This window comes from Xiphias gladius, chromosome 21, assembly GCF_016859285.1.
Source record: "Xiphias gladius isolate SHS-SW01 ecotype Sanya breed wild chromosome 21, ASM1685928v1, whole genome shotgun sequence".
NCBI lineage: Eukaryota > Metazoa > Chordata > Actinopteri > Istiophoriformes > Xiphiidae > Xiphias > Xiphias gladius.
In genome coordinates this window covers 8,563,353-8,590,392 of record NC_053420.1, presented here as the reverse complement: position 1 = coordinate 8,590,392, position 27,040 = coordinate 8,563,353, and the positions used below count along the sequence as shown (strand labels likewise).

At 41.5% G+C, this 27,040-nt stretch overlaps 2 protein-coding genes across 4 annotated transcripts in view; one reads left to right on the top strand and one right to left on the bottom strand.

Moving 5' to 3' along the window:
• The window catches only part of anks1ab (ankyrin repeat and sterile alpha motif domain containing 1Ab), a 44,278-nt gene extending 27,307 nt beyond the window's left edge, over positions 1–16,971 (top strand). For 2 of the 3 annotated variants that reach the window (XM_040116204.1, XM_040116203.1), the window contains 11 exons: positions 35–133; positions 1,227–1,373; positions 3,871–3,978; positions 5,922–6,092; positions 7,530–7,667; positions 7,829–7,900; positions 8,171–8,254; positions 8,386–8,523; positions 9,673–9,849; positions 12,765–12,862; positions 16,443–16,971. In XM_040116204.1, coding sequence (XP_039972138.1) covers positions 35–133; positions 1,227–1,373; positions 3,871–3,978; positions 5,922–6,092; positions 7,530–7,667; positions 7,829–7,900; positions 8,171–8,254; positions 8,386–8,523; positions 9,673–9,849; positions 12,765–12,862; positions 16,443–16,524 — 1,314 coding nt within the window. In that variant the 3' untranslated portion in view covers positions 16,525–16,971. The remainder of the gene's footprint in view (positions 1–34; positions 134–1,226; positions 1,374–3,870; positions 3,979–5,921; positions 6,093–7,529; positions 7,668–7,828; positions 7,901–8,170; positions 8,255–8,385; positions 8,524–9,672; positions 9,850–12,764; positions 12,863–16,442) is intronic. The other variant, XM_040116205.1, reaches the window with a different exon arrangement.
• A 14-nt stretch (positions 16,972–16,985) lies between these two features.
• Positions 16,986–26,189, bottom strand: LOC120783307 (T-complex protein 11-like protein 2). The gene is made up of 10 exons (XM_040116207.1): positions 26,013–26,189; positions 25,152–25,242; positions 24,898–25,027; positions 24,660–24,780; positions 23,862–24,082; positions 23,322–23,458; positions 22,418–22,599; positions 21,452–21,633; positions 20,830–21,002; positions 16,986–19,837 (listed from the first exon to the last, which is right to left on the bottom strand). Exons 2-10 carry the CDS (start codon positions 25,228–25,230, stop codon positions 19,605–19,607), a joined length of 1,458 nt encoding a protein of 485 aa, XP_039972141.1. The 5' UTR covers positions 25,231–25,242; positions 26,013–26,189; the 3' UTR covers positions 16,986–19,604.
• Between the last annotated feature and the right edge of the window lie 851 nt (positions 26,190–27,040).

Genomic DNA, 27,040 nt, shown 5'->3' with positions numbered 1-27,040 from the left:
TTTGTGCCTGTCTCTTGTGTCTGTGCACATGCAGGGAAGTAACGTGATGGAGGACCAGGACCTCAGAGACATCGGGATCACTGACCCAGGACACAGAAAGAAAATCCTCCATGCGGCGCGCAGCTTGCCCAAGGTACTTAACATCATAACTTAACCTTGGCACTGACGAAGGACAGTGACTGACAGTGTCTCAGAGAAAAAAGTCAAAATATCAGTATCTTCATAATCCTAGTAGATAAGTAAAAAAAATACATAAACAAAGGGAATAAAAGCTTTATAATCATGGACAGACACAAATGCCATAGTATTCGCCTGATCAGTGGTTTGTCAGAGTTTAGTAACAACCTTCTAATAAAAAACAGTAAATGGATAAACCTGTTTTTGACCACATATACTATAGATTTAGGGGCAAACAAGTCAAATGTAGGTAGGTAATTAAGGTAATAACCAAACAAAGTATTACATTATATTGCTAATTTGGATTTTAAGTAGTACCCTGAAATTTATTATAATTTTAAATGAAAATGTGTATCTTTGGAGAATGGGCTAATAAAGACTGGCCTGGGAATGTGGATGGTACAGAGTCTACAGTCATGCTAGCAGCTCTTTGAGACTGTACAGCGGCGCTCAGAGCTAAACGCTAACGTCAGCATGCTAACATGATCACAATGACATGCTGGTGTTAAACAGGTATAACGTTTACTATGTCCACCGTATTGGTTTAGCCCGTTAGCATGCTAACATTTGCCACTCAGTGCCATTAGTTTTGCAAGTATTTGGTGGAGAATCAAAGTATTTGAAAAATTAAATATTTAAACAGATGATGACTCTAGATGAAAACTCAGAGGATCACCAAAGTTGTTGGAATTTATCCTCTAGGGATCTGGAGCAAATTTCCATTTCCAAACCATCCAGTAGTTGTTGACATATTTACCTCAAAACAAAAAAAAACTGTCAACCTGCTGCTGGCACAAGAAGAAAAGTCATGGGATCAAAACAGTCAGTTAAGATTCATCCCCTGGGAACCGTGAATGTCTGTACCAAATTTACACAGCGACTGGTGTGGCTAAAAGCGTCAGTGGCAGCGTCCAGCTTTAGTGAGGGAAGATTTATAGCTACAACCGGAAAACAAGTATAGTGTATATACATTCCTATTTTAAGTCCTTTCCTCAGTACAAAAAGTTACAGTAGTTGCTCTCCTACACTTTTCTTTCTCTACTCTGCAGGTAAAAGCACTGGGCTGTGATGGCAGCACATCTCTTGCCTCTTGGCTGGACGGCCTCGGCCTGCATGAATATCTGCCCAACTTCCTTTCAAGCGGCTACCGCACACTGGAGTGTGTCAAGAACCTGTGGGAGCTGGAGATCGTCAATGTAAGAAGTCATTACTTACATCATTTATCCTTTGGGCTCTTCCAGATGATGGGAGAGCAGGTTATTGCTTAGTGTCTCATGTTCTGACAAAGACCTGTGAATGCTCATGACCTGTGAAAGTCTGGTCACACAGAGTGGTCTACTTATGGATTGTGTTTGAGGTTAAAAGGCACTTTGAAATGAAATGCTGGAATAACACTCGGTAATGGAAGCATTTGCATAAAACTGTATCAAAAAACATTTTCAAAATCACTGATTAGTAGATACAGAACAGATCAAATGTAATTTAAGGAGCAATGCAGTGTGTGATGATAGGGAAACGTAATTTGGTTTAATCTTTATTGAAATAGTCTAACATTTTATGATACTTTGTGATTACAAAGGAAGACTAATGTCATTTTGGATTAAAAGATGTGGAGGTTATAGAAAAATGCATGTATCAGTCGGGTTGAACATGTGTAGAGGGGCTGGTTTGTCTGTTTGTCTCTGTCCGTGTGTGTGCGCGTGCGTGCGTGTGTGTGTGCGCACGTGTGTGTTTAGACTACAGCAGTGGTAGATAAATCTGACTGTTAACAGGACAGGAAAGAAGAAAAAACATCATCCTCTGCTACAATTTTGTTTCCCCGACTTTTCAATCATCTTTAATTTCTTATGAAATGCTGGATTGTTTATTTCGTCTGGCTTCTAATAATGATTCATATGGACCAATCTGAGGACAGAATCCCGGTTTGGTTGAACTTTTACAGCCTGTGATGAAGGGTTGTAAGTAGTAATTGTTTTGTTTTGTAGGAGTCACAAGCTAAGATGGTTGGGAACCGCTGAGCTACAGGAACTCTATAGACATCTTTTTGATATTTTACGTTGACTAACCCTTTATATACTGGGTTTATCTGCACTGTGTAGTTCCAGCTGAATTTGTGTCAGAACAGGTTACGGCAGCCTTCAGAAACGCCTGCAGGTTAAACGGGACTAACAATCGCATAGGGCTGATTAACTCACGAAAGACTCGCTATAGACGGACTTGAAAACATTCACCAGCCTAGCAAGATAACAAGGCTACAAATAACCCACAATGTCACACTCTCCATTCAAAAACAATATCTGTTGTAATGAAGGAACATATAATTGAACATAAAATTGTATTGTAATTGTACTGTGATTCTAATTATAATATGGGAAAGTCCCCACTTTTTTAAAATCCCAGCATAGTGTTTTTTCCCATTCATTTGGTTTAGGCACTGTGCCTAAGTCTTAGAATGGTTAGGAAAACCACGATGTCCATGTGTGTCTGATTGTTATCAACACCAAAGCGGTAGTGGCAATATGACTGAGACCAGCGGCAGCTGCAGTAGCATCGGCAGCTGCAGGAGCGCATTAACCAAACATACTGTGCTGTATATGCAGCGTTTGAGGGATGGTGTCCAGCAGACTGCGCCGAGCACAGAAAGAAGGGTGTGAATGCAGGGCACATTACTCGTAGTGTGCAGAGTAGCAGAACCCGCCTCTGAGCGTCTTGGCAGAACTCACTTTGCCCGCTACATTTCCTACATCCTCTTCAGCATCTCTCATCAAATGGTACCAAGCATCAAGATGATCTGTGAGCTGGTTTACATCTTGTTACGGCTTTTTATTAGTGTTTGATTTTATCTTACTTCACACATCTCATGCATACTGGTCTCATTGGGATTCCGTACATGAAAATAATGAAAACAGCACCAGAAATCCAGAGAACAAACCAGTTGCCTCTTCTGCCTCTGACTCTCACCGAATAAATAATTGAAGCCTTCAGACAAAGAACCATATGAACCTTTTACGGAATATTTTGTACCAGTAGCATAATTGCAAATGTAACATTAATCACTCGACATCCACCTTTACTGGATGAGCATGAATGTTAATAGCCAATTATGCAAATATACAGTATTGAGATAATGAGTTTCAACAACATAAAAATAACCTATGGTTCTTCCTCTGAGGATTTTAGACACAACAGTTGAAATGGCATTTGTAAAAGGTTTAAAGAGACAGATACCACGGATCAGTGTGTGGCAGGTGAACCCGCAGTGGTAAAATACATTAAATTAAAAACATATATTTATATTGTGACAGATTAAGTGGATCTGTGTGATAGTTATCTGCAAATCACTTCCGTAGTTGCATATTACCTGTTACCATCCTATAAATCACCAAGTTGTTCTGTGTTATTTAAGCGCTGTGTCCAAAAATGGATTGTGAATTATAGCGTGTCCTGGGAAGGAGACAGTGCTGTACTTAAAGCTTACGGCAAAACAGATTGAGGCTGAATTATTGACGAGAGTCATTTCTGTTTGCCTGTGGATGCCTGCCAGTGAGGAGTGCATGCGACCGACTCTGTCTCGGTGTATTTTGGATATATCTCTATTAGCTTAGTCTAGAAAAGAATGTGTGTGTGAGATATTGATGTCACAACGCACTGGAAAGTCTGCTTCATATTGTGCCCTGACGCTGTCCTCTCTAGGTTATTAAGATTGGTGCCCTGGGCCACAGGAAGAGGATCATTGCCTCTCTAGCAGAGAGACCTTATGAAGAGGCTCCAACTAAGTCCCGTCGTCTGTCCCCAATTATGGTAAGACTGGTGATGCAGAAATGAGTCCAGCTGACATTTATTAGGGTCTTAATTGTTAGCTCTGAAACTTGTACGCACGCAGCACTCTCTCGTGCCCGCCCAAAATGACAGGTACGCGGCACAGAGAGTTGAAGAGACAGACAGGGCCGGTAAAAACTTGATGGATTTTTTTTTGATGGTCCGCGGGCTCAACAATGCTGTGGCCCACCGGGATTTGTCCTGGCATGCCTGATGGCTAGTCTGACTCGCGCAGCAAAAGCCTGGCTGCTAACACCAGAGGTGCATTTCAACAAGCGATATCTCGCTTTTGCAATTTCCTAATCACACATACCGATCACACTCTGATCTTTATAATAACCTCATGAATTTATAATGTAAAGCTATTTATGTATTCCTCGATAAGCGGGACGTAGCTTCTTCTGCAACAGTGAAGTTAAAAGGACCATCGCCTTGTGTGGTGATCTGTGGGGAGAGGCTTCTCCACATTTATTTACCTATTAATCGAAGGTGCCATAATTTCGTTGGGGATCATTCCACCCACTTCAACCCCTGTTTTTATAGGTAATAAAAAAAGTCTTGAATTTCATTTATAGAGTTCTAAAATATTTTTTTTAGCCTTTTGTAGGCAATAATGTAACTTAAAAATGTTTTTGAATGGGATTTTAGCAAAAACTGACTGGAAAATCCCATGTACCATTATTCCAGATCTGAAAATTCATATTCAGACCTTAAATAAATAGGTTATTTTTCCATTGCTTAATTTTCTCTCTGTGGTTCCAGCTTCTCGGATGTGAGAATTTGATGCTTCTCCTTGTCATATACAATAGTAAAACAAATATCTTTGGGAAATTGCGGCAGGCATTTTTCACTGTTTTGTGACGTTATATAGACCATACGATTAATCAAGAAAGTAATCAGATTAATCGATAATGAAAATAATTGTAAATTGCAGCCCTAAATCCATCCATTTTCTGTTGCTTGTCAAGGTCCAGGTCGTGTTAAATTATTAAATAATGGCATTACTAGAAATTATTGCAATATAAAGCTGGTGTTCAATGATATATTTCATACTTTGGTTGGTATTACTGTGAAACAGTTATTAAATTGCATTCTACGTGGTATTAAAAAGGTCTTTTAAAAGTCTTGAGTTTAACTTGGTGAACCCTGCAGAAACCATGTTCATTAGATGACACTAATTTGATGTCTACTCTTCCTAGAATTCACAAAAAGACAGCACAATTCAAGAAACAGGTTTTTATCTAAAGCGCTAAGAGTGAGAATCAGACTGAAGCAATATCAGTGCTACTATTTCACCACTAAACTGCAGAAACACACTGTCAGTGTTAATTCAGTTAATAGATTCGATATGCTCCAGATGCCCAATTAGATAGAAGGTTAGTTCTGCATATGCCCTCAATATAACCCCTTATTTAGTGTCAGGGATGGCTTAGCAAGATATATAATGTTTCAATATAAAATGCTGTCAAATGTGTTTGAAGTGCTCAATATTTCAATAGAGATTGATGATAACACCTTATTTTTCTTACTCTACGACAATCTAAACGGAGCTTGAGATGGAAGTTAAACAGCGTCACATTGCAAGCTGTATTTCTACGCCAACATAATTTGGTGAGAAAATGGATCCTTTTCTCTCTGTAGCGGATATCTAATTTTGGAATGGGATTCTTCAATATCATTATGTTCACAACAGTTAAATACTCAGGGCTGATTTCCCAGGCAGATTAAACTGGGCTAAAAAGAATATAGAATCTCCATGAAAGAGGCTCTTTTGTCGAGGATTAAGCTTGGATGTAGATCAGGGAGACTGGCCCATGTAGACAGTGCTGTCAAATCATTAATCTGTGCTGTGTCTTTGATTTGTTTATACTCTTTTGTGTGACGGTGTGTGTCTGTGTGTGTGTGTGTGTGTGTGTGTGATGCAGTTTCATGACCTCCTGTCCCAGACCACATCCCCCCTAAGTCAGTTGGACCCCTACACCAGTCGCTCCATGGACATGCTTCTGCCCCTGACCGAGTCGGACCGGAGGCGGAGAGGAGTCGACCAAGACTGTAGCGTATCTCTGCGGTCTTATAGTGAGAGGCCGCGCTCTGTAGTGAGTTCCTCATTTCACTTTTATCGAATCCAGGAAATCCTCCTAACTTGCTCTCAGTGAGCGACTACGTGAAAAATAGAGGAAAGGGAAGTAAAATTTGTCAGGGTGTCTCATCACATGTTTTTGGAGGTACTCGGAAGCAGAGCAGTTCTGGAAGCAAAACAAACTTCATGGTTGAGTTAAATCTTAGTGGGCAGATCCAATGAACCACGACAACATTAGATTGTAACCAGGGGAGATGTTCACACCATGGTAGCTATCTCTTTAATATTTGAGGACAGATTAGACCATTGTGGTCAGTGTTGGAAATCAATGAGCACTGAGCTTTATAAGAATTTATGCGAAGAATTACTTTGGTTCATCAGGTATTTAATTTGCAGGATCAGCCAAAAGACACGTTTCTACTTGATATTTTATCCATTTAATCACAATTTCTCAATTGATTTTCCAGAATTATTATAAGATAATTGTTTTGTAATTCATCAGACAAATCTCCTATGCATGCAAAACAAAATACTCTCTAGAATCTGAATAGAATCAGTAATTTGGATGAAAGTCAAAACATGACAGTTTTGAATTGTTGCTACCAGTTAACCTTTACTAGAAGCTATTTAGCTGCACCGACAGATTGAGATTGAGAGCCCGAGGCGCTCTGAATTTTAGAAATATTTGATTAACTAAATATAATAAAAATCACTTCACTGACATGAATTGAGGTCTTATGTGCCTCCCAGACTTTCCTCAGCTCTTCTTTAAGAGAATGAACTAAGAATAACTCAGTGATCAAATGTTACCGTTTGCTAAAGGTCAAACTACGACACATACACAAGCAGTTGAGCCGGCATGCCTGGTGTGTGACTCACTGAGGCCAACGAGAAAACACAGAGGGGCGTCTATAAGGGACATGTTTTTACGACTGCTCTACCCAGGGTCCTTGATATGTAAAATCAATACGTTTCTTTTTCCTAAACGCTTAATGGATTATCGTCGTCTGTATATTTTACTCCGAGAAGTGAGTTATGAAAGAGGTGTGCCAAGCCTACAATGACCTAAAGGGCCTACCCAGTGCATGCATATTTATGAGTCTACCAGCGGATCAAAAAGGACTTATGTTAAAGTGCTGACCGGGCAGACTTCTGTTGCCTTCACATTAATGTACAGCACTCAGATCTCTTCTACCTTCCCAGCTTGACTGAGACACAAATTTACACTTGGAGTCACTGCGGTCACATGTTTGACCAGCGGAATCTGCTTTTTACTTCTCGTGTAAAGTAAATTATACTGTGTATAATCACTCTTTATTGTCTGAAATGACCGACTGAAATCCGAGGCTTTCGACTGTCTTACAGAGGAATTTGATTCCTTTAATGGTACAGTTGTTAGATGTGTCTCCTCTTTCCATGGCGTTCACCAACCAATGATTGTACATCTCTGCAGGACAGACAGACTGAGCGACACAAAGAGTCTCGTTTAAACCTCCGGCCGCCAAGCCACTCTGCTACCTACGCCACAGTGTCCGCCTGGCATCACCAGCCTGAGAAACTCATCCTGGACTCCTGCGGGTACGAGGCAACTGTAAGTCACGTCTTGCTGTCTTTACATTGCACTTTGCGGGTGACAGTACTACAAAATATTTTGAACAGTTTTCCCTCTGTTTACTCTGAAGTAGACTAACTAGGATATCATTGTATATCTAAATTGACCCAATCCTGGTGTGTTTTGATTCTTTCTCCTAGTACCTAGGATCAATGGTAATCAGGGATCTACGAGGGATTGAGTCCACACAAGATGCCTGCGCTAAAATTAGGGTAAATATTACTGGAAATCTTCAAGAATCTTCTTTTCTTCTCATTTCATTTGTGCTGGCCTTTTGAAGAGCAACTGAAAACAGTTTTATTGATTATAAATATTAATAAATACCAGGAAATAAACAATGATAATGTCAGACACGAAAACCCTGTCTGTAAAACGCAGTTGACAAACGCTTTTGTTGCAATCACATTTATAGTGCATGAACCACTGTGTTCTGCTGTACTACATGTACTTGCCTCTCACTCTTTTTACTGTGTCCGTTCCAGAAATCAAAGGATTCAAGAAAGGGTCCGGTCGTCATACTGTCCATTACCTACAGAGGGGTCAAGTTCATAGATGCAGCCACGAAGGTAATGGGGAAGTCTTTCTGTGTCTGTCTGCGTTCATTGATCTGTCCAACCTCAACATTCCAGTTGAGTCTTTCGGCCTCCGTTAGTGGCTGATTTTCAATTACCACTCACTTTCTTCCTTTCTCTGTTAGACCATAGTTGCGGAGCATGAGATCAGGAACATCTCATGCGCGGCCCAAGACCCAGACGACCTCTGCACTTTTGCTTACATCACCAAGGATTTGAAGAGTGGCCACCACTTTTGCCATGTCTTCAGCACTGTGGAGGTGGTGAGTAATACATTTCTACACCGTTAAAAACACAGAAACATTGGTCTTAACAAGCACCTCGTCTTGTGTCTTTTGCTTGGTGTAATAGAAATTTGATTTATTGAACAGCCATTCTGTTCCATCAAATCCATTGAGGAAACCCTTTAAAATTTTCATATAATTCTTCAGACTTGAGCTTTTTGTAAATTCATCCATTGAATCATTCAGAAAAAAACAGTGTGTCCTTTTTGAGATGTCAGGAATCCTGCAGCTAAAACTGGATGCAACATCCGATTATCCATTATTCTCTTGATTGGCTCATCTAATGGCTTAATTGAAGTTCAACTCCCACTATGCATGGCATTTCCGTGTACACGTACAGATTATGTTGTAATTCTGTCTCAGCTTCTGTAAAGGTCAATGACAGTCGTTCATCTTTGACGGACGGGCCGCTGCGGAGCTACATTTAATTACTGGGAAACTGTTTTAACTGAACAGTAGCTATCAAAGTTTTCACGTTGCCCAGACATAAATTTTAAGCCTCACTCATTTGTATATGAGACAGTCGCTTCATGTGCAGTATGTTGCAAAAACGGCTTTTGTTTTTCTCTGAAAATGTGTTTGATATTCAGCCAAGAGCCAGGGGATAACTATACTAAGTAATTATCCTAACAACGTGAAGAGCAAAGCTTTTGTGTACTACGCAAGGTTTTTTTTTGATCAACAACACATTGTGGAAAACAAGCATTTACAAGCCCAAAAAAATTATGGTAATTCCAAATATTGAACTATAAAATATATAAAATATTGAAAAAGAGTCAGAAGTCATTATAAAATTATAAATACTGTAGATTTTGATAGTCTAAGCTACTTTGTTAAATTTTCCCCCAACAGTAAAACAAAGAGTTCAGGCAGCTTTGTGAAAGCAGGCTTTACCTGAAGGTCATTTAAGAATCTAAACCATTTGTCATGGAAACAAAGGGCCCATAAACTGTGTCTCTAAAAGTAAATGTGAATTTAGTTAAAGTCTGTTGTAAAACCAAAAGACAACCACTGAGGAAGCTGATTTGAGTCCACGCCAACTGGAATGGAAGCTGTTAGACTTGTTGTTTTTTTATTACCCGGTCTACTGATGTGAACGCACTTAAACCTAGTTTTTCATTCACACAGACACAGACCTACGAGATCATCCTAACGCTGGGACAGGCATTTGAGGTGGCCTATCAGATGGCGATCCAGTCCAGGGCGAGACACTATGTTCCCCCTTCATCTTTGGGCTCAGAGGTCATAGAGACCAAAACCAGCCGTCCTGTGTCTCAGTCATGGAGCAGCATGCGGAGATCAGCAGTGAGTACCACCCTGAAAACCCTTTTTTTTTTTTTAAAAAAAGATAAAGAATGGGCAGCGAAAGGGTGCGTCTGTGAGAGTCTGCAAGTGTGAAATTTTCCCTACTTGTTAAAAGGACAGAGGGAGAGCAGAAACGCGGCATTGTGCGGTCATAATTCGGAAAAGGTACGCAAACCTCATGAGCGACATTTTCCCCCGGCACCGAATGCCCAGTGGGCCACCTAGAAAGGAAGATTTGCTGTGCGTGTGTGTGTGTGGCAGAAAGTGATGAGTCATTACTTTGCTACCAATTTCATCTTGCCCACCCCCCAACTCTGTGAGTAACTCCGATCACGGGAGATTTTCTTTTTGTGCGTATGCGAATGATGGATGAACAGTTTTATTTTTTCGCCCAAAGGGGGTAATGCGATTTCCTCTCGGACCTTCCTCAGGGCTCAGCCCCGCTGGCCGGACCCATCCGCTGCTTCCTCACCGCTGATTGAGTGTGTTGTGTAAATGTTCACGTATACCCTGAGCTACGCGTTGATGCATTGACCCCTCAGGCTGCATATAATGAGCATTCAGTGATCACTGTCACCGAGGAAAGCTGCACAGCCGGGAGCATGCGCACTGCTGGACCACATGCTTATGCGGAGACACAAATCACTTTGTTTTAGTGCCTGCCTGTAAGGATAATATATGGAGTAATCACAGAGCTGCATAACGAGTGTGGCTGGTTGTAAAGTTTTAGCTGAAGAGGGGGGAGAATCTTACCTGCGACAATTTGTTTTGCTGTTTTTTTATTGCTATTTTAATGCTACCAAATCTTCTTTGTTTAAACAGAAACTGTTACTGCCATACAGTGTTTTGCAGTGATTGACTGTATGCTAAGCCCCACCCCCCCACTCAAAGCTACTACACCTTTCGAAGTTTCTCGCTCTTTTCTGAACAATTGGTCTCTTGATTTCAGAGAGAAGTAGACGAGAACAGGCCTGTCGCTTCTAGCAAGCAACTGTCCGTTTTGTCGGCCGAAGTGCCAACTAGCTCCTGGATCACTAGCTAATTAAGCTTACTAAAGATGCTGAGCCTTGCCGAGTTTTTAATGCTGATGACTTGTTTTAAAACAAAAATCCAGAAGTCCTGATGTGCCTGGCGGCTACAGACGGTACATGATGTTGTACTAAAAGACTGAGTCTAAGGCCTAAAACATGTCCCAGGCAAAAGGTCAGCATGGAGATAAAGAAACAGCACTGTTCTTGTAATGCAGCATAAAGTTAATTAAACCTAGTATTATAAGTAGGGTTAGTATTTTATTCAAACGTAACCCTGTTTGGCCCTTAGTTTACATGCTTGTTTGGATTTTCAAACAATAATTTTACTGTTAACATTACAAGAAAAAAGTTATGATGAGGACTAACCAAAATGTTTGACAAACGCAATGCTCGCCAAGTCTCAGGTAACCTGGGCTGGGTTTGCTGGAGCGTATTCCACTAGTCCAGTAAACAGCAGGACAGAGCCACAAATGTTAACCTGAACTCTGTACCATCCAGAACAGGCGGCCACGCAGTGGCGAAATATTGCACGGCGGATGTGCGAGTTGTGAACAGGGCTTTGGAAATTTGTAACCTGTAACCAAACCCCCATCCCTGTTGGGAGCCAAATGCAGACCACTTCAACATGTGGAGAAGTCCAAGGCTTGAGGGGCCTGCTGTGCCTAGTTATGGTTGCTGAGCTGTAATTGGACAATCGCCGTTCTAGGGGTGGGGTTTAGCAGAGGTTAATTACAACAACACAGGAAGTAGAATCACTTTTTCTAAATATTTTCACTTCTGTAACTCTGAACAGGTGATTAACTGCTCCTACTGGACTTCCTCATTGTCCACGCAGTGCATTTAAATGCTCTGTCCCTCTCTTCTCTCGTTTTTTTAACATGTCTTTGTTCTTGTCTTCTTGGTCCTCCTGCCTCCCAGGGTGCCCCTCTGCTCGAATGCCGCTGCTGTCACTGTCACACGTGTACTACCCACCGTCCTTCCTTCCTCCCGTTGCACTCTGTTAGCCCTGGAGTCCAGGTCCTTCTCTTTCCTTTCCTCTATTCAACCCGTAATCATCACACATCTGCTTACACACCACTCCCTCCCCTCTTTCTTTCTCTTGTTGTTGCGGTGCTGCTGTGCACTTTGTGGCCTTGTTTTGTGGTTCCTAATATTTCAACCATAAACGTTCTCCTCATCCCTTTACTTTCCCATCTCTCATCTTCATCGTACATTTTTTTTTTAAATTTTAAGATGCAGTAAGTTAAAGTTCTGTGGTTAAACACATTCAGAAAAGAGGGTTTCTCGATGTGACTTACCTTCTCTATATGAGCTCTGTTGGCTAAATGTGAGCCAGTAAGGGTTTATTCCATAGCGGTCATAAACAAGATGGTTGAAGTGGTGTTCGTTGGATGGTTTTAAGCTTCCTTTCTCATTTGTTGTATACTGCATCTGTCTTTTCAAGACAAGTTGAACTGAAGGTGTCATCCTTAAGCAGGGAGTATAAATTTTCAAATGCCTACCTTGAGATTTTTTTTAGCTATTTCAAATTCATACGTAACTCTTAAGTAAATGAATCCGCATAATGTATGTTGACTGCTCATGTTATGACAATAGCCAGCGGTGTAGAGCACATGTTGCTTTTGAACTGCTAATCAGTATATTTCTAAACTCCCAGAGGGTTGTAGTTTTGGCTTACTGCTGCGGCTTACGCAGGCTGAGTGTATTTTCTGTCAGACATCATCCATGTCGTGGATTGAGCCCCGAGTGTCTGTGATTATAACATGATCACTGGACGGTACCTCTAATCCACATGCACGTGTGTGAGCTGAGGACTTGTCAGTGTGGCACAATGGCCTCCACTGCCGCCCGTCTCACGCCCTCCTCCCTCCCTCCCCCCGGCAGATCGATCCCCTGGAGATGGACGCAGACATGCAGTCCCTGGGCAGCACCACCTGGCTCTTGGACCAGCGGGACTCCAACAGGCGCCCCGTCAGCACCAAGTACGAGACCACCATATTCTGAGGCCGGATCCCCACAGCCGCCCCTCTGCACCCCCTCGTACTTTCCTCTCCCCGTGCATCCAGTTCTTCATGCATCTCTCTCTCTCCCACTCACACACACACACACACACACACACACACACACACACACACACACATATACATTTACATACGAGCCCCGTGCCTTCTCACTGTGATGGTATAGCATCCCTCAGGGCTGCCTGCTCCTGCACCCTCCTTTGCCCTGCCCAGCGACCCACACCAACCTCCTACCTGCCATGACAAACACCCCCGCGGCTCTCCCGCGCCTCCCCAACACCCCCCGGCAGCCTCCCTCGCCTGTTGCTGCTGCAGCCAATGGCGGAGCCCTGGAACGGATGATCCTGGACTGATCTCATTTAACAATGGCCCTGCTCTATCAACCAAACTGCCTCTTCCTCCTCATCCTCCTCTTCCTGACAACTTGCATCTGCCTCCAAATCCCCGATAGCTCCCAGAGGTTGCATCTTTATTATTCTTCCTTTTTTAGGCCATTTAAAAAAAAAAAAAAAAAAAAGTTTCTCAACAGGCAAATCAAGCATGATCATTTTTAGTTTGCTCTATATCTACACTCCTCATTGACTTGACTCAACAGCAAGTTTAAGAATTTCCAGCAGGATTAAGTTTGTATTATTGAGCAATTTACAAGGTTTTATGTCATTCCAAAGGGGCCAGTGTGTCAAACTGTTAAAGGAATAGTTTGACATTTTGGGAAATACGCTTGTTTGCTTTCTTGCAGAGAGTTAATGAGAAGATCAACACCCATCTCAAGTCTGCACAGTAAATATAAAGCTACAACCCACAGCTTAGCATAAAGACTGGGGACAGAGAGAAACAGTTGGCCTGGCTCTGTCCGAAGGTAACACAATCCACCTACCAGCACCTCTAAAGCTCTCTAACCAAAATGTTATCTCTGGTTTGGTGAATCTATACAAAAGCCAAAGTGTAAAAAATTACAAACTGCTGCTTTACAGGGAGGGTTTATGTGCCAAACTATTTCCTGGGCCTTTTTTGTGACTGCAGATAGCTCCCAGAGGTTGAATCTTTATTATTCTTCCTGTTTCAAGCCATTTTTTGATGAAGAGTCAGGACTAAATTACCTCCTGTAAAACAGCGATTTGTTGCTCCTACACTTTAATTTTACAAACAAATGAGATACGGCACGTTACTTAGCGAGCTTTAGAGGGGATGTCGGGGGGAGGTTGTTACCTTAGGACCGAGTGCGACTAGCTGTTCCCACCTATTCCCAGTGTTTGTGCTAGGCTAAGTCAGCCAGCTGCTAGTGGTAGTTTCATATCTACGGCACAGACCTGAGTGTTATCAATCTGTTCATCTACCTCTCAGCAAGAGAGCAAGTAAGCGGTTTCCCCAAAATGTAAACCTTTCCTTTATTAGACCCTTTTGATATCTCGCAGATTGAAGATTTAGACTCCAAGTCTGTAAAAGTTTTTTTTTTTTTTTTTTAGCTTTTTCAATATCACTTTTTATTTTTAATTGATTGTTCGGTTGTTTTGCCAAAAGACAACAAAGTTATTTTTTTTTCCCTTTCTCCATCTGTAGCCTGTCCTGTCTAACCAGGCATCTACCACTGTGAGGCACTATGAGGAGGCTGCTTTGCTAGCATGGGATGCAAGATGGACAATTAATCAATGAAAGACAAAACAGCAACATGCAGCAAACAACCTGTTTTTTTTTCTTTTCTACGCATTTGTACAATACTCATATTAACAACACAATGGATGGGTCATGAATCTATCACTGATGTCTGAACTCAAACGGACCAAGAACTACTGAACCCTCATAAAAAAAATACACACACAAACACATACACACAGGACGACAACTTTCCTACACTTTACCGAGGACAACAGCCTTACTTCATTTCGGGTTATCTATAATCAACTAAAGCCCCCCACGTTCCCCTTCCCCCCCCCAACAACAACTGCACGCCTCCCCCTGCTTTTAAAAGACTAAAAAAAGAGAAAAAAAAGACAACACTTCTGATTTTCTGGTGTATTAAATCGACTGTGACTGGCTGGGATGACGTTGTTCTATTGATGGTACAGTTTTGTCCGGATGAGAGTCTTTGCTCTGGCCTTGTACTGCCCTGTGCCTCTCAGCATTCATGGTAGCACTGAGAGACAGCAAATCACAGCATCTTCTTCTCGTCAATTTAAAAAAACAACAACAAACAACAACAAAAACTGTTAAAACATGGCACTATCCCTTTTAATACCTTCTTTTCTTTTTCTTATGGTGCAAATAGGACATTAGTGCTTTTTGTGATACTTTTTGATAGATGGGGGCTGACTGAAATACTTTTGGACGGAAGGATTAAGAAGGGATCACGAGGGGATCCCAGCTTTAATACAACCAGAGGCAAAAAAGAAAAAGAATACCACCAAAAAAATTCATAACAATATGAAAAAAAATAAAACAAACAAGCTTATGGAGTATACTGACATCGATTCCACATTTCACAATTTTGGTAATCTAAACAAAAAAATCCTGAACGAGATTTCATATAACTCAAGTGTATTAATGAGCCCCGAGCACAATTTGTCGCACATTTCCCAACATAGCATCTTATTATCATGATTACATGGGTAGGTATCCATGCTGTTTCACGCCAATTTAGAATTAGGTACAGTACACGCAAGTATGTCACTTGGAAATGAACAGCAATGAAAAGATTTAATTCCACTACATTAAAAGAGCCAAGTCTTAATGTTGCTCTGGTGTGGTGTTAATGTGAATGGATTTGTTATGCTGAGAACGTGATACTATTTTTTTTTTTATCTTTTTGTTAAGGAATTTTACTCCTGCACTGTGACTCAGAAATGCTCGTTGTGGAGTCGATGCATAATTGTGGGTTCTCCCCTGTGTGCGCTACCTGCTGTGCGTGCTTTATGCCTTGTTTCTGTCTGTCCTCGTGGGAGTTCGGACTGTTACTGTTACAGCACTGGCCACCGTCCTTGTTTGTGTATTCTGCAGGATGCAGGATGTGAGGTTTTGAGCTCCTCTCCAGAAGGGACAGTGTGTCTGGAGACTGACTGTTAAGATGTAACCGGTCTGTGTGCGGTACCGTGGCTGTATCATTGCCACTCTGTTCTGACTGTTAACTGTTAGCTTCCACTGACGATGCATGTTGGCAGTGTTTTGTTTTGTTTGGTTTTTTTTTTTTTGTGTTTTGTACCCTGTGATGCACTTGGCCTGAGCAGTCTTTGTATGTACTGTAGCAGTGTCTCGTCTCCTCTCACTCATCTGCCATTTGCTTTTTATGTTCCCTCTCTTCGTTACACACCAACACAGCGATTCACCTTCATCCCTCCTTCATGTTTCCATTGTCGTCATTCCTCCAATATTTATGTCACGGATGTTCTTCCATTTTGTGTGTCACCAAGACAACCTGCTCTAGTATGGATGCATAAGATAAAATCATTACACTTTAATGAGCAGCAGCTATTTAAATCAAGTTTTGGTGGCATGATATGGCTGTGCATGTACCAGTCTTTTTAACATTGGTGTTTTCCTTGTGTAGCTCACCCCAGCGTTCAAGTTTCCGGATACCAAGCTGTGAGTTGAAGGGGAGCAGCCGATGTGAGTGTGTTTGCGTGTGTTGAGTTAGTGGGCAGAGCAGTGGAAAAGAGGTAGAGAGAGAAAACGAAAGGTAAGCCATACGCAATGTGCAGGGCCAACCAGCGCTACTCTGACATTCAGATCTCACTCTTTAAGTCCCCTTCTCCTCCACTGCCCTCGATATGAATCCCAACACACAGACGAAAGGTAACCTCTTGTCCCACATCACTGGCTAAATAGGACCGGGTGTTTCACTCCTGTCTTGAGAAAGGTCAGTCAGAAATGTCAGGTCTATTTCCTGGACTCCATGTGACTTTCTGATCTTGTCATGTAGGTACTGTAATGTTTAGAACACTGTAGATCATTAATGATATAGACCATTAATGAGCATTTCTATTGATTCAGGTCTACTGGAGATAGAAACTGGGGGAATGATTAAAGGGTAAACAGAAATGTAACAAAATGTAGAGAAAGAAAAAAAAAAAAAAAAACTGTACCAGCATACAATGCTTTGCCCATGTTTGTGGACAGAGTATGGTTTGTCAATGAAAATGTGATACTGTTTCAAATTTCAAAGCAATATTATATTAATGAAATTAAATACAATGACAAAAGAATCCCTCTCAAGTCTGTTGTCAGCACTGATTGTTTTATGGTTGAGTGATAAGAGACAAAGAAACATTACACCAGCTGTTCAAAATTTAAAGAGACGATTATAACAACATGGCAATTATTGTACAATTATACTAACAGTGTTTCCCCTACAATAGAGATCAGTGGGTGGTGCAACTTTTAATTTAAACAAACGATCAGCCCCAGTTTGTGCCTCTCATGTGTTGTGTTACATTCAAGTCACAGAGCTAAGCATCCGATTTTTTTTTTTAAAGTCAGGTGCCTGGCCATCTTTAATGCGGTGTTGATGGTATTTTCAGTATCCTAACAAACTCTTCTAAACATCTGGATTTAAAAAAAAAAAACAAAAACAAAAAAAAACGTAATCTTTGTCACATGATGCCAAAAAGATTTTCAACACATTTCCCAAATTACGATTTTCCTAAACCAAACACCTTGCTTGATTTGTACGAAATTAAGAAAGCTTTACGTCAGTTATATTTATTTATACTAATGTTACTTTAATTAACGGGTTTTTTTGTGCCATACTAAATATGGAGATATGATATTTCTTGTTACCCGGATCAGTAATTGAGTCGAGAAATATGAGAAACAGGTTAAAAATCTTTTTTATGGTGCAGCAGACACATTTTTTATTTATCAATTTATTTTTATTCATTGGTTAGCGGAGTCCTTGAGGATCCTGGAAAGGCCTTCAAAGCAGCAGAAAGTGTTGTTAAAAAGACCTTATGGGTTTTCAAAAGATTGCCAGGCATCGATCTGTCGGAAAATGCTTAGCTCTGCGAAAGTGTTTTGGCCTGTTTAACTGATACAAATTAGTACCAATCCCTCATACTAACCATTCTTCAAATTACACTACAACACTTTAGAAACTGTTTTGTACTTTGGCTACTATTGCAGGTATCCGCCGGTGTGTATTCATTTCCGTACCATATGAAAACATGACGGCTGACTCCTGAAACTTGCCTGAGGAGTCTTAACTCTTGACCCTGGAAACTTTTCTTATGTTGCATAATTCATCACAGTGAACATCCCATCTGCCCAACATGTCGGGGTTACATCATTTTTGTGACGCGATGCAGTGCAGACTGTTCATATCAATCTGTGTTTACACTGCATCACCACACAACAATAATCTAACCCTGACGGAAGTTCATTTAAACCTCACGTTCACTGTGAGGGATTATACAACATACACAAGAGTCTGATAAATGATTTTCATAATGTACTGGGAATGAATGGAAACCAGTGGGCTGCTGGAACTCTAGGAACAATACATCAAATCTTGCAGGGTGCCTGCATCATGAGCACAGTGCCTTTTTTTTTTAATTGTTGTTTGTGGCTGGCTACAGCACAGTTACCCCAACCATATAAATATTTGGTATGTGAAGGGTGTACTTAAAAAAAAAAAAAAAAGATTAAAAGAAAAGAAAAAACTGAAAGCTCTTTGTCCCCCACAGCAAATGGATTACAGACTCTCGCTTAGTTCCAGTGAAAGAAAATATAATGAATACCAAACAACAGTCTGCACGTTCTTAGTTGTTGTAGTAAAAAAACAACAAAATTATAGGTTTTCAAGAGAGTAATTTGTAGCACTCTGTGTAAGCGTTCAGTTTATTTGCTTGTGTTTAGCTGTAAGTGTATCCAGTGATTGTTTTTCCCCAGAAAAATTAATTAAAATTCAACGAGGTGAGCGGTGACTCCTTACAGAATTTTGATGCCTGTATTTTCATTTGTTCAGATGTTAATTTGCACTGTTTTGAATGGCTGCCTGGAAAAATGGAAAATTGCTCAGTTTGGGATTTGTTTACAAATAAGCACCTGTTTAATACCCCACCCCTCACTAATACCAACTACTATGGGGGAAACATTGAGTGTATTTTTGGATTGTGATCAAAAGGACAAAAAAAAAACAAACAAAAAAACCAACCAACCAACCGTCAACTGAGATCAGAAAAAAGTGCACACTGTCTTTGGTAAATTATACATAAACATCTGTCAATATAAAGATAAGAAACCAGCTACATATTACATTTTTAGTATTATTTACAAACAATTAGAATATTTTCTTTGGCACCTTATTTTTCCTGAGGGTGTTTATCTTGAGAGCGAAAGAGTGAAACCCAAACAAAGATGTTTTCCTAATGTCTGGTGCTGTTAAAATGCACTCTAATAATAATAATTCAGTACATGCCTAATGCTTTGATATTTTTTGTTTTGTTTTGTCTCAACATCTAATAAAATATGGTACAAAAACAAAATTCATTTTCAGGAGACGGTAAATGTTTCCTATAAAGCAAAAAAGGAAGAAATATCAGTCCACCAACAGAAAGATGCTCTTTGCTCTAATTTAGCTGCTTTTCTTTTTGGCAAATTGTTTCATATTTTTACATCTCATTACTGGGTTCCCCTTTGACATTCTCACTCACTGTTCGATGCCACGTGGCAGCTTATGTTAAGGTCGCCGAAGGTCACCTGGGTCGCCCATAGCCTAGCGTGAGTCCTCCCCGGCCTCGGCCTCTCCCGGTGGGAACAGCAGTTTCCTGAGGATGGGTGCGCAGAAGGGACCAAAGACCGTTCTGTTGAAGTGGACGATTCGCCCAAAAGCCATCCCCAGTTCGGCGAGCTCAGCACTCACTAGCCTGAGGGGGCCGGGCAGATCTGGACTCCTTTTAGTGGGGCCGCCCTGCAGCATGGCCTGGAGGAAGCCCTGTACCCTTTCTCCTATGTTTGATCGAGAGAGAGAGAGAGAGAGAGAGAGAAGTCATCTTTGTGCAGCAGCACACATTCAAGTATAAAAACACTGATGTGGACAGAGATAACCCAACATCATTGAGATTTTAATGCACGTTTCTCCTGTCGACTGAGAACTGTGAAGTGAGTGAAGATTCACAGACCAAAATACCCAACCCTTTCCTAAACAAAATGTATTTTTGAGCCTTGAATTTTTTTTTTTTTTTTTTTTAAATCAGCCTTAAATGAAGTGAAAGCATGACAGAGGTTATCCGAAGTCAGTTATCCGTTACAACCTAATGGGATCAAACAATAAATACTTGAAAACTTAAATCTAATATGTGAACATATAGTATTTTTCCCCTTCGTGCTTTAGAACTGCAACAATTAATCAATTTACGAAAAAACAAAAACAAAATGCTAAACATCCCCTGGATCCAGCCCCTCGGATGAGAAGATTTGTAGCTTTCCTTTGTCATATATGACAAAGAATGTTTAGCAAACTAAATATTTGTTTTGGTTTTGGACTGTTGGTTGTAGAAAAAACATGCAATATAAGGGTGCCACAGTGGTCTGTGATGGAAACTGTGATGAGCATTTTTAAAAGACAAAACGAGTCATCATTAATATGCACATAATTTGTCGGCTTAATCAATAATGAAAATAAACGTTAGTTACAAGTCATGTTTCTCCTGTTGTGTGAAAATGGTGCATCCCCAAACACTATCTCTTTATAGACTAAAATTTACTGCTATTTCTTTAACAAACTGTATTTCCGATAGCTGTGAGGAGTTTGTTTTATCAGCCTAAAAGCTCAGAATTTTCTGAACTACCCCTGACATGAAATGAAAACACAACAACCACCACCAATATCCAGCAGTAAATACTTGGAAATTTAAATGTAATATCTGGATTTTTAGCATTTCCTCCCATTTGTGCTTCAATTAATCATTCATCTCGCCCCGTCTCAATCATGTCCTGACCTACGAGCGTGCGGACAGGGTCGTTGTGTTTCCACAGGTCGGATATTTGTCCCCTCAGCAGATCCTGGCTCTCCTGAGGCAGCGCCGCACCTCCCTGGCCGCTCAGAGCCTCGTTCACCTGCTGCAGCACTGTCTCCCCGAGCCCCAGCAGAGCCCCCTTCAGGTCAGCGTCCCTGCAGCACCAGAAGGCGGCATTAGACAAATTACCTGCAGGCATCATTTGATGTATAATAAGTCACAGGCAATGTGTAAGCAATGTTGAGCAAAGAGTGCTGGGACTCATGGAGGCCAATAAATAAGGGTCGTTAACGACATTTGGGTCTCTCAGTGGGTTCAGATGTAATAAAATTACATTTTAATAAAAGGTGATTAAGGGAGAAATGGCCTGTGCTACATTTTATTGCAGCTTGGATCAGAGTGTGAACAGACCTTGGATATCACAAGCTGCTGTTCCACATTTATCCACTAATCATGACAGGGCCTCTCTTGAACAGAAAGAATGAGGTTAGCTGGATCTGTCCTGACAAGCTAGTTGCCTCCTGTCACCGCCATTGGTTTCCTTCTCATACAATACCTGTTTCCTTTGACAGCCAGTACATGCATCACCACATCCTCCCCTTACCTGCTGTGACTGCCCTCCAGCAGGGCAGTGACGGACTGCCTGAGTTTACCTACAAACCCCTGCAGGAAGAAAACGACCCCCCCGCACTGAGCGTTGGTCAGGAGCAGCACCGACGCCTCCAGGACCAGCATCTGGAGCCGCTGGCCCAGAGCGTCCAGGCGGGCTCGGTCCATCAGCACAGTCTGTGTGTGGAGGTCGGGTCAGGTCAGGGTCACATGCCATACAGTTTATCAGGGGGGGGGTTTGAGCATAAATACGAGCCTCTCAGAAGAAAACCAACATGTCTGGGGTTTGGATATAAAAAGCTCCAGTGATTCCTGACCATGGGGGGTTATACAGTGGCTAGGAGGTACATGGAAAGATCGTAGAAGAATCGTAGAATAGCTGAATAGAATACCCCCCCCCCCGAAATTATTATATGATTACAAAAAAATACATATATTGAGTTAGCTGAACGCACATGTTGCGAATGAGTTTGTAAAAACTAGTTAGCTGAAAATAGCCTGATGGATGAATGGTTAATAATTAAAAGTTGAAACATTAGACTTCAGCCCCTCCAACGGGTAGTTTGTGAATGCACACTTGACCAAACCAACATAAACGCTGGTCACTTCAATTATACAAAAACATTGTTGTGAGCTAACAATATCTGCTTTTATATAATTAATATTGCCAAATAGGAGTCAGTGTAAAATCATTTGAAATGAGCACATTTGAAACGTGACGGGTGATGCTGATGAAGGGGTATTTGATTTCACCTGAACGGTCCGTGGGGCTGCGTCTGACAGAAAAGGTAGAGAACCACTGTGCTACAACACTACATGAGCTCTAATGTACTGTCACATGCTGTAATATGCAGCATGGTGAGGAGGAGAGCGTAGGGAGACTGAATATTCCCTGATAATCAATAAAATATCACTCAAACGAAAGCCGTAGTGTGATGTAATTCTGCAGGCTGCAGCTGACCTCGGGATATTTATGGTCCTGCGGGTCCCAGTGTAGCAGACGCACGTAGGCCCGGTTGAGGACAGCGGTGGCGCTGACGGGACCTCGGCTGTCAGGACTGGGAGAATCAGACCGAGCTCCGATGGCCGACGCCTCCTCGGAGGCTGCCGCCTTGAGCCAGGCGGTGGTGTTATCCAGAGAAGCTGAAGAAAAGTGGAAAAATTACAGAGACATACACTTGGATAAAAACTGATATGATACCCAAGGTTGAAACTGCAATGTCACCGAGTTACCAGAGGATCCGCAGGGTGTTTTGAGTGACACAGACAAACTGCAGATGGATTCAGGTTTTCTTCAACAGAAAAATAGTGGGGAGCGGGTTTAAGTGTCTGTGATTGATTCTAACTGCGGCATTTAAGAGTTTCTGTTCTAAGATTTTTCTAGAGGCAACTGACTTTTGCAAAACTGACAGCTACAAAAATTCAAATATTGCTGTTTTTAAGGGAAAACAGAATAATATTCTCCTTTAGAGTTGAGATGATTCGTTTATTAATCAATTAGTCAAACCCAAGAAAAATTATCAACAAAAAATTTGACATTTGATTATGTTTTAGCCTCTTTTTCTTTTTTTAGACAAAAATTCTCTTGCTTCAGCTTCTTCTATGAATATTTGCCGGTCTACACGGAAACAACCTGAATGTCCTTGAGTTTCAGACTGTTGGTTGTTGGTGGAAGACGTCGCCTCAGACCATGGGAACATTTTTCATTACTTTCTGAAAGTTTTATAGACGAGGCGAGCGATCGACTGAAACGAACAGTGATCGTAAATCCCACGCTCACAAAGTCACCTGTACCATCTGTCACTCACGCCGCAGCGGCCGGGTTAGAGATTTAAACGCAGCGGAGCGACCACCCTCGCATTCACCTGGCTGCTTGTCCAGAATCTGCTGGAATTTGGCCCTCTCGTACTGCACGGCCTGCTGCAGGAGGTGGGGCCTCAGAGTCTGGATGGTGAAGTTAGCCATGTCGGTCTTCATCAGCCCCAAGACACGGAAGATCTCCCTGAGGGAAGAGCGGTGAAACTCAACGGGACGCTTTATGTAAAAGATGTAACTGCAAGCGAACAGGCAAAACTTTCTGTCTACCCGGCACTTGTCAGACCAGACAGAGTGTTTTACAGAAGAGGGGACAGAGGGGCAGAGAGTAGACAGGGAAGGCAATATTTGAACACAAAGAAACAACTTTATAACCCACAAAGTTAATATTCTTAAAAAAAAAAAAAAAATCAAGAATAAGCCAGAAAAAAACAACTCAGTTTTTAAGAATAAATGCTTTTTAAAGAATTAGTTTGTGTTTTTTGTTGGAGGCTGTTACAGAGTGGAAGACCAACAAAAGCAGAAGCACGACCACATTTAGGTATTTAGTTTTCACATTCTGTGAAGGTGGTTTTTAACCTGCCCCTCACCTCAGGAGCTCCACAGGGTCCTTGAGGTCTCTCAGCGCTCTGACCTCTGGGTCACGCACCGGCGCACACAAAGACGCCATGGTGCTGATGATGTACCCCGCCAGTCTGTGGAGGTCCAGAGCTCCGTGATCGACCTCCTGCTGGATCAGCCCCATGTCCAGGACCTCGTCCAGCTGAGACCTGAGTCTGACGTGACCGGGCAGCAGCAGGGACTGAAGCATCTAACGGGAAACACGGACTCTGCTTTGAATGTAGTTTACATACAGAAAATTTCAGTTTATCCTTATGTGGCGCTGTGAGCATGTGTCCTCTTGATTATTGCGAGGTCGATTCTCTTCCTCTTCACACACACACAGTATGAAGAGGTTCAGTCTAGTCCTAGTATGTTATCTGCACTGCTTAAATATACGACCAATGATCATGCAATACTTATTTTAGAGTTTGGTTGTCATTGGTGATGAAATGCACCCGTCAAATAATTGATCAGCTGACTGACAGTTTTGAGTAAAAGTTTTTGTCCTACAATATTTTTAATATTTAGTCATTTAGTATGTTTAGATTTTGGACTGTTGGTTGGTAAATAAGCAGACAATCTGAAGATGCTACCTTGGGCTTTTGGCATTTTTCACAATTATAACTAACATTATTGTCTGCAGCACCAATAAAAGGTATTCAAGGATTCTGTGAATGAAATCTGAGACTTTTTAATACCTTCCAAGGTATTTTTTATTCTTTTGAGGGAACTGGATTTCTGTGCTTTTTGAAGAATTTTAAGATCCGCAGATAGTCTCGACTTACAGTCTTGACCTCCTGCAGCAGGATGACAGCGTGATTGTAGTTTGGAGGGTCGCTGTTCAGCTGCTCCCGAAGACTGTCCCAAAACGCCCGGTGAACAATCTCCGTCACTCTGCCCTCCAGGCTACAGAGACAAAGACGGTTGGAAAAAAAACACCTCAAAGAGAGACTAAACTCCCATTTAACTTCGGAGACAAGAGTAACCAAGGTCACTCCGGCTGTGGTGGGGAGTTTTCCTTGCCTGTCCGTGGGAGGGCCCTTGGGTTTGAAGCAGAAGTCTCTGTTCACCACTATCTCGTGTGCGAGGCTCAGGTTGGAAACACAATTTTCCAGCGCCATCAGACTGGATAATGAGGCGGTGGGTGGGCTCCCTGACACCAAAGACAGGACACACACACCCACTGGGAATTAAAACTGCCACGCTGTTAATAATTCCTGTACTGATGGTCCCCGAATGTGCCTGAGAAGAATAACTGCTGTAGTAAAGCTCCATACCTGTAGGAGAGTCGAGTTTTTCCAGGCAGGGAAGGTCACCGGGGGAAACATCACCCGCCTTGTCTCCTTGATTCGGCATTTTAGCAACTGTCTAAACATTTAAAATGACTCCGTCACTAATAAACTCAACAGAACTTGGTAAAACTGGTCATTTTGTGTCTTTTTAGAACAATGTGTACAATACAATTATTTACAGCTGCAACGACCAACTGATTAATCAATTAGTCGACTGACAGAAAATCGATCGCGAGCTACCGCGATAATCGATTCATCATTTTTGTCATTTTTCGAGCAAAAACGCCACAGACGTCATGGTTTCACCCTCTCAAAAGTGACGATTTGCTGCTTTCGCTCGTTTTAAGTTACAGGTAACTGAGCCATTTTGAGGCGCTGACTGTTGGTTGGGCAAAACAAGGCGTTTAAAAGGGGGTCACTTTAAGCTTTGGGTTGTTGTGATGTGCATTTTAAACAATTTTCTTAAATTTCACAAAGCGAAAAAACAAAACATTGGGTTGATCAAGAAAACATTCAACGATCAATCGATATTTTTCAATTGATTATAAAGAAATAATCGTTTGTTGCAGCCCTAGTACTTTCACTTCTGACAGTTTAAGAACATTTCCCCTGATTTACTTACTTAGGTAACATTTTCAGTGCAGGACAACGTACAACGCATAATGTAGTATCGCTACAGTGTGATATTGGTACTTTTAAGTTAAGGATCCGACTACCTGAATTACCAATTACCTTTTTACGTATTTTTATTTTATTTTTTAATTTTTCTTATACTATGTAGTTGTACGACGTAGCGTAGAAACCGCACCGTGATGAAACCGTCACTTTTCTAGAGGCTTAACTTACCTGGCGTTATTGTTTCGGTGAATTTACTGAAACGTCAAAAGATGAAAAAAAAAATTAATCGCTGCGGACTAAAACGTCACATAAACACGTAGGCAACAAAGTGTCATTCTACAGTTTAAAATCCACGCACAGCAACACCGCTAACGGTCAAGTTCAAACCCGGGCTAAACCATTGTCGTCGAGATACGGGGGGGGTGGGGTTCTAAAATTCACATACTTATACCATTTCGACACATGATCTAAGCCTGTTTTCGCGCCTGGTTTGTCATATAATATGTTAACACGTTAAAACGTCCGAGCTTCGCGCGTTTACACACAGACAAATCAACGAAAAAAAACGCGGTGGCTTCTCATGGTTCGGTCCGTTCTTGAATCAAAACAGTGGGCGTGTCGGTACCGTGTGTGTGTGTGTGTGTGTGTGTGTGTGTTTTCCGCTCCTCTCCGCCCCTCCGAGCGCAAACGCCGCAGCGCGTCTCTGCTTTCGAAAGAAACCCCACCATACCTGCTCCCCGTCCATTCCTCCGTTCTGGATCGGTGGAAACAAAAGGGGAGGCGGCCGGTGCGTTTGTGTGAATGGTCCATTGTGAGAGACAAAACACCCCGCGACAATTGTGTAGCAGCTGGAAAACACAGCTGGAAATGTCCCGTTTTCTGCAAAAAAAGAACTTCTAAAAACTAACGAGAACCAACAGAGGGTGAAAATAGGTGAACACAATGAGTGTATACAGTAAATCACTACTGGTTATATGTATTTTTGTAGATACTACTTTTGTATGGTGTATAGTTCCTCTAACATAAATGATTGTAATGAATATTCATGTACTTTTTATTAGGGTTACTTCACCTACATAATTCTCTGTAAAATCTAAAAAAAAAAAACATCCCTTCTTAGGAAAACATGCCTTGTTTTGGGCACAAGATTGAGGGACGATTTGTGTCTATATATTTGTAAACCGATTCATTTATTTTAAAATTTGTAAAGTTTTGTTCGATTGAGGGTTTTCCTTTCTCCTGCTTCTGGTCATATT